The 8,144-nt window shown below is 38.9% G+C and overlaps 1 protein-coding gene across 12 annotated transcripts in view; it reads right to left on the reverse strand.

Moving 5' to 3' along the window:
- Positions 1–8,144, reverse strand: part of LDB2 (LIM domain binding 2) — a 357,070-nt gene that overhangs the window by 212,481 nt on the left and 136,445 nt on the right. For all 12 annotated transcript variants that reach the window (XM_025211432.1, XM_025211438.1, XM_025211435.1 and 9 more), the window contains one exon: positions 5,054–5,156. In XM_025211432.1, coding sequence (XP_025067217.1) covers positions 5,054–5,156 — 103 coding nt within the window. The remainder of the gene's footprint in view (positions 1–5,053; positions 5,157–8,144) is intronic.

An 8,144-nucleotide genomic window follows, 5' to 3' on the forward strand; every position in this document is an offset into this window, starting at 1 on the left:
AATGATGAGAAAGGGGCAGTTAAATAGAATGATCTTGATAGACTACAACCATTTATTTTTCTGTACTTGAATTACTTCATTAAGTTAACAATTGAAACTTGTCTGGAAAAACAGAAATAAGAGAAGCCATGTACCTAGAACCACTGCAACTCATTTCTTTTGAAATGTTCTAAGAGTTACATGAGAGAAAGCAGTTTATGAAATCCTGAGTCTAAAGGTAGTATACTAGCATCTTGTACCTCTTGTAGCATCTTTCTGCCAACAATTAGCAAGTCAGCAAAGGTGGCCGATGGCCACTGTGTATACGTAGGTGTCCCGGCACAATCCTTGCTTGAGACAAACATCCAGTCCCAAACCTCCACTATTATATTGGTAAACGGTATCCAGCAAATGTCTCTGAGATTAACAGAATGTCATAAAATGTGAACAAGGAAAAAGGTACAATGGATTTGGCTCAGAAATACAGGCAACTCTTGCAGTCTGCTTGCATGATGTATTCACAAAAAGAGCAATTAGAAATAAAGTTAAAAATGCAGAGAAACAAAATATTCTAAAGGCAGAGGCAGAACCTTATTATGGTCTTTAAAGCTCTAAATATGTGCTATTTAGTTCAGTTTTGGCTTTATGCTACACTATTACTTTTAAAAACCTTCTCTACCCATGCCAAGGTAAATCTAGGATGAAGGGGGAAAAAACATATTTCATGCCCCAAACAATAGGAAAATGAATAACAGTGCATGACATATAAAGTATGTTATAGACACATTGTTATACCTTCTATCCACAAAATATAATAGCAGCTATAACATTAAAAATATATTCACTTATTACCTAAAGATTCAGAACAGTAATAAAACTGATAATACTTCATATTTTCTAGATCACAAAGCAAACTAGTAAACTGGATGCTTCTGAAATTTCCACCTTTCTAAACTGCTTAAAGTTATGCAAACACATATACAACACAACGATGTATGCTCATAAAAAGTGTATGAAATCTCCAATACATTCTATATATAATTTCTGTATGTAAAGCTTCAGATAAGCCCATTTTAAAGAGTCCACCTGTATCTAGCATGCATCTAGTTTAGGTAATCTGTTGAAATTACAAATATAACTAAATCTCTTTGTTTCCTTACAGTACCAATTTCCTTCATAAATAGAAAGCTCAGCTAATTAGAAATCTAAGCAAGCCATGATTTCCAATAAAGTGGCAGCCACATCTGTTATGTGCTCATGTTACTTTGCCTTGAAAGAGTTAACTTTCTAGCTCCGATCCTCTGCAGTGCTGCATAAACACTGCACATTATTCTTACTGAGCATGCTTCATCTTTCTGTCTCCACAGTCTTGGGCTGTCAATCATCTGTCAGTCCCCACCACATCAGTACAGTGTGCATCACCAGGCTGTCAGCACAGCAGCTGATGAGACTTTGCTAAGGGCTGTCAATCAAACTTGTTTCTCTTATCTTTTCTGGAAATATTGTGTCTCTAAGAAACAAAGAGCCTGGGCAACAATGGATCAGAGTCTAGTATTTACTCTTTTGCAAGGATACAAGGCACTTAACAGGAAACAAGTATGTTTTATCCACAACCAGGAAAAATCTGTTTTATTAGGATAAATAGTGAATTTTCTTTTCTTGAATAATCCCTATTGAGTTCTTGACCCAATAAAGCAAAACATTATAAAACTATCTCAGATTTGCTTTTGCTTACCTGGTGATACCAATTTGACAGGTTTGCTTTTTAACTTACTTTGTTCAGTAGATGTTGATATGCATTGTATTATCCTTTTGGTTTGAAAAAGGCACTCTCTCCCTGACTGGTAATGTGGTTCCCCTTCCTAAGTCACAAGAATGTAGGGTCTGTCTTTTTGCTACTGGCTCAATACTAAAAGCTAGTTTAGAGAATGTACATAGGTGTCTTACACACCTTTATTACATAATAGTGACGTTTTATTTTGTATAGGGAAAACAACTTGCAAGGCACAACACAGAGTTTAAGACCATACAGGAAGAGTTCACAAATGACAGAAGATGGAGAGACATTAAGGGCTACAAGCCAGAAAGAAAAGATATATTTTCAGCCAAGGGTGAAAAAAGGTGGTACAATAAACAGGAGCTGCTGAGGACAAGCATCTTACACATACAGGGAAGACTGAAGACCCAAGGGACCCCTGGGGAATAATCTGAGAAGAGCTATGATAAGAAGCTTTGGGAAGGCTGGGAAAATAGGCCTAAAAGGGGCAGAAAACAGAAAAAGGGGGGCTTTGTGATCTGCACTTAAGGAAGGAAGGGCTCAAAGCAGAATAACTGAGAATGATCCATACTGCAATTGCACTACTGAACCTTGGGCATGTGCGTAAAGCTCCCATGGAACTAAGCTGTAGTTGTGTCCTGGGGACCTTGGACTATTTGTCCATTCCAAAACAGAGCAAAGAACTGGATTTCATTTTATGGGAATTTGTAAACCCTGATGAGGGTGACTTTAGTTTCATGAGAGGGCCAAAATACCCTCCCAAACAAGGGAAATCAAGTCCCAAAAGAAAGAAAAAAAATAAGGTTGCAGTTATACCCAATCTCAGATACATAAGTGATATGCTTACAGACTGAAACAGGTCTAAGGAAAGATCCTGGAGCAGAGGCATATGGTTGCCATCCTCCATCATTTTCAGCACTACAAATGAATGATCAAAGAATGATAGACATCCATTATGTCTAGGGCTGCATCCTTGTGCCCTGTACCCAATGAGGTACAAGGGTTCAAGACTAAGAAGATACTATTTCTCCCTCTTCCTTCTACGACAGCATTCATAGATTTTGTCGTTTAAGGATTAATGTTTAAAATTTGCTGTTGGAAGTATATTATTGCAGGAAAGGTTGGGCAGAGAGGTAGGTGTGACATTTAGTTCTGAGTGCTGTGAAGTGACCAATCATTTGTATTTCATCTCCTAGAAAATACCATACTTTTGGTCCTGCTATTGTGACTGTTCCATCTCCCACAATGCGAACCTCCTATTATTAGTCGACAGGTTCATTGTTCCCATAGAATAAAGCTAATGTGTGAGGTTATGGTCAAGGGGAGAAAGAGCATTTTTCCAGTAGCAAGGACCAATTCTTTACAGGGCTCTGACAGGCAAATCAGAGACCTCTGTGTTCAATGAAGAACCACTGCAGAGAGGAATGAATTGTCCAGATGACCTGTATTTCTACTATGTTCTGAACTAGCTGTAGCCTTTTCAGGATATCAGACCTCATTAGTAGGCAAAAAGGCAAACACTGTACCCATCTCCTCACCCAAACAATGTCTGAGCAAGCTGTAAGTGGGACATTTTACATTCCAGCCACTCAAAAATCTTGTTCTGGAACCTGGATTATGCTCAGGTAAGTCATTGGAACAGTGGTTTGATCACCTAGATGACACATGAGATCTTACAGTAACAATGAATGTTAGCAATATAGCTGCTATAAAACATTGGTAAAAACTCCATGATGGAATTATATTAATATTTGCTAATGCATGTATAGAAGTGAAAATATCTAAAACTACCTTGCAAGGTCAGTTTTAATCACAACATTAAGGAGCACAGCAACAGAAGTTACAATAACAGTTTATTCAGAAGTCAACATATAAAAAAATACTATATACTAGGCAGCTTTAGTGTGCTCACAATAATTTGACCTCTCAATCATGTGTATCAGCAACAGCAATGCTGAGAATTACAGCATTGCCCTGTACTGAACTACCCAACTTTACAGATAGCGCAACCATTATCAAGCATTTGTGACAACAGGAATATTTTACCCTTTGACAAATCCTTTCATATGCTGTACCGTTTTCCAGAAACACAACTTCCTCTGATCTAACTGGACATTAATTGCTTTTTGCTGATGTATCTCTGCCTTCTGGACTGATAATACAACTAGCAAATCTGATATCTGACAAGTTGACTCAACCTAATCAGGACAGATCAGCTGTTACCAATGTTGCTACAGGCTGTAATTTGAGGACCTTTACAGAGTTATCACTTGCTTTGAAAGGCAAGAAACTGTAATTCTGTCAACACTAATCCCAAAATGTGCGTTCAAAGTGGCTGGTATTTTTTCTTCAGAAAAAGGAAACACTTGTCAAATAAATACCTGAGATAATTGATAAAAGGAATTAGAGGCATGCAAGTGATACACTGACAATCGCTCACTGAGGAAAAATAAGAACCTTGCAAGATTCAGAACATTAAGCACAGAGTACAAGCTGTCACAGAGAAACAGGGGTCACTCGGAATGGATTGAAACAATTTGCAATGCAGTTTTTCAATGTTTACTTATCTTGGTGTTGCTTGGTGCTGGAGCCAAGTGAATAATTCACTCGAAACATTTTATTTTAGCACTTTTCTCTGCTTGTGGAGCACAGGAAAACGAATCACAATGTCATCAGATTTAGTCATTACTTGAATATATTTAGGATTGATTGAGTGCATTCTAAATTTGAGCATCACTGCTTAATTGTGATTGGTCAGAGAGGATTCAGAGGCAATCCTTGCTGGTACAAATCTCCATAAAATAGGTAGAAAAATGGAGATTTACACCAGCCAGGGTAACGCTCCCAATATTTTTTCTGATCTCTCAAATATAGAAGCACTTCCAGCACAAATTTTTAAATTCACTGTAAATCTCCTTCCCTGTGAACATTTTTGCCTACAAAATTCAATCACTTCAATGTTTGGGGAGAGTGAATATATAGAAGAGTGCAGACACAGGCAAAGCAAATATACTTAAACATTCTAAGGAATACCAAAAGAATGTTTCATTATTTGCCCAGCTCATCTTGGAACTTGCTTATTTTGAGGTATACCAGGTATAGAAGTAGAAAAGAAATTTTGTAATTTAAATTTCTTTCAGAGAGAAAGTTAACCAATGACTTTGTTCATGGAACTTGCTGGTAGCTGAATACATTGAAGTGATAGTTTTCTTACCAGGCTCTCAGTTCTGTCTTTCTTTTAAAGGTAAAATATATAGAACTGAAGTTTACATTTATAACAATAAACTTCTTTCTTACTGTATCGCTTTGGTCCATCTTCCAAACAAAACGAAAGGGTTAAGGTTGCATCGTCTTCAAAAAATTCAGTTGCAAAGGCATCCCACCAAAGGTTGTCACTATCCTGTAAAGCAAAGGATCATTTATTTAACAGGAATCAAAAGTAACTTTTTTTTCTTTTTTATTGAAGAAATTAGAAAAGATACATTTTTTATTTGTGTAAATGTAGATTAGATGCACAGATGGTCAAATTTGAAATTAATTTATCCAATTAATGAATCAATTCTAATTTATAAAAAAAAGGCTAAGAATTATTTATTACAAGAGAGTACTCCTTTTTCCTAGGCACATTACAAATATGCAAAACAATACAGTTTCTTAAACACATATAAATAATTATATTCACTTTGTTAAATCTTAAAATTTATGTCACCAAATGGTTTGTAATTTAACATAATGCAATCTTTATTTTATCTATCACATAGATAATATTCTTGGAATTGAGTGTGAAAAAGAATAATACTATGCAACGTGATTATTGAAGTGAGTCTTCCAGAAAGGTATTATAAAACTAAAAGGAATAGCTATTCTACTTGGCTGTATTAAATATAGCCACGGCAATACTGTAGATTAATTAGAAAACTGGTACTTGTTTGACACTGTTCTATATGATACAAGAGATTAAAACAATATTTTAAAGTGCCTTCTGTACTGAGACATTCAGTGTTGTACATCACTGGAATGCACCAATGATTAACACAAAATACACAGTGGCCACATCTATATGAGATGGTGACCATGCTGTAGCTCATTACTATTGTGCAGTAGCGTCACGTGACATGAAGCATGCTGCAACACTACTGTGTAGTAGTAATGAGCTACTGCGCATCAGCATCACCAAGAATCTGTACAGGGATGCAACTGCGCATTGACACCAGTTACTGCGCAGTCATTTAGTACTTGTGTATGCCAGTACAAAAGGGCTGTGCAGTAACAACTGTGCAGTCAGTGTCTCATGTAGATGCAGCCAGTACATACCAAAGAAAATACTGAGTCCATTAAAAATGAACCAAACATTTTCAAACACGGAAGCTTAAAAATGGGCATGCGGGTCTATATTTAGGGACCTAAATAAAGCAGTCTGATTTGCAAAGGTGACAAGCAAGGAAATCCAAAATCAGACCAGTTACTGAGATGGAGAAATATGGGCTTAGGTTCCAAACCTAGCTTGAAATCTTCGGTGCAGGGCCTTCTGTTTGCCCTGCTGACTCATAATCCAGGTAGTAACAAAGGAAGCTCATCATACACTCTGCTAGTGTACCTGGACTCTGATCTAGAAAGATGTCCTCTAACAAGACTCAGCTTAGCTTGCACCTTTGTCTTCATCTCTATTCTTGGCTTCTCTGCTGAAAACTCCCAAAAAGGCTAGCTAATATTCCAATTTTTAAAACATTACCATGTCCTTTCCTAAATACAAGTCAAGTGCTGTCAGTCCCAAAGCCACTGTGTCCATTGGGGCACCTTAGATGCTGTGCATCGTTGATGATTTTTTAGGCAAAGTGACCTGGTGGCACCCATCTCCTATCCAGGTATGGATAGCTGTTGACTCACAGGGAGCTCATCTGTCCTTTGATAGGTCTTGGTTTTAGCCCTGCTGGGTACTCACACATCCTCTTCAACCAGGCTAGCCCAGGTCGGGACACTGGTTTAGTCACCGACACCCCAACCTTGAAAAAGGCTCTACTGCTTTACATGGTACCAGATAGCAGATCAAGAGAGGCCTGGCCTGACTGGATGCCTAAACACAGCCACATATTTTCATGATGCACATCATCTCCATGTGCCACTAAATCCAGGGGAAAGCAAAACTATCTGTGGTTTAAAAAAGAGCTAATAGGGAACTCATTCCAAAAATGTGAAATGGACAGATGTGATCTAGGAAAATACATAGAGGCACTGAAGCTTAAATGACTCGCTGACAGTCACAAAGGTCATGTGTAGATGAAACGAGGGGCATGTGTATATGACAGTTTAAAGCAGGTTAAATGCTTTTGCACCACTTTAATGGTGTTGGTGTTTGTACATGTTGGCGGTGTACTGTGCATCAATTCCAGCCACTGCAGCACATTCGGCAGTGTAATGTCCCTTAAATGACTGTGGGGCGCAGCAAACTAAAACAATTCTGAGGAGTTTGAGTTTGTTGCCCTACAGCCATGGAGAGGGTTTGTGCACCTCAGGGGCTCTGCAGGCAGCCCATGCAGGCAGCCTGGTAGCAGCCCAGGAAGGCAGGCTCCACCAAAAGAAAAAAAAAAAAAAGCAGCAAGCCTGATTTTTTTTTTCTCCTCTTGGAGCCTGCCTGCCATCCTGAGCTGTGCGGGGGCCCGGTCCTTCCCTCCATGGCTGCGGTGCCCCCTGGGACCGCCCGAACTGGGTGCCTCAGTGTGGATGCCACCTGGGGGGGGCCGCTGCTGCTGTGGAGGGAACACCAGCCTCTCCCCACAAGGTCCAGGGACCACTTTGCCCACCAGCAGCTCACCCTCCCCTCCCCACTGCCAGAGAGGAAAAAATAAGACATGGGTGTACGCAACACAGGGGTTTACTTCACCCTAAATTGTAGCAGTGTTTTTAAAAGCCCACCACTTCAATTTAGGGCCCCAGTTTCATTTACACACACCCAAAGAGAGCTAGTGGTGAAGCCAGAACTAAAAATTCAGAATCCCATCACTCAGATCCCTGATGTTATCATGTTCTGGCATTCATTCCAGCAGTCTCCTCAGTGCAGTCAGTCTGGTGAGCTGTAAGTAGATCTCTTATGTACTCAGTAATATATACCAAACAGCCAGTACTTATGACCTTGCTCAGAAAAAACCCCAGGAATAAAATGCTAATTAAAAAGGTGCTTATATCATATTTCTTGACACATGCAGACAGTGCCATTTTTTAAATGGAGTTCCCTCCTGATTTTCCAGAGGATCCTGCTATATTATTTTTGCCAGCATTTAAAGAAGGTGTGGCAAGAATACTTCATATTGTCACCTCAGTTATTGTCTTGGTAGCATGGGAGATTTTGGAACTGGCCCAGAAATTGGATTATTCAACAACATCATTAGTT

The sequence above is a fragment of the Alligator sinensis genome, unplaced genomic scaffold (assembly GCF_000455745.1).
Source record: "Alligator sinensis unplaced genomic scaffold, ASM45574v1 scaffold466_1, whole genome shotgun sequence".
Lineage (NCBI taxonomy): Eukaryota > Metazoa > Chordata > Crocodylia > Alligatoridae > Alligator > Alligator sinensis.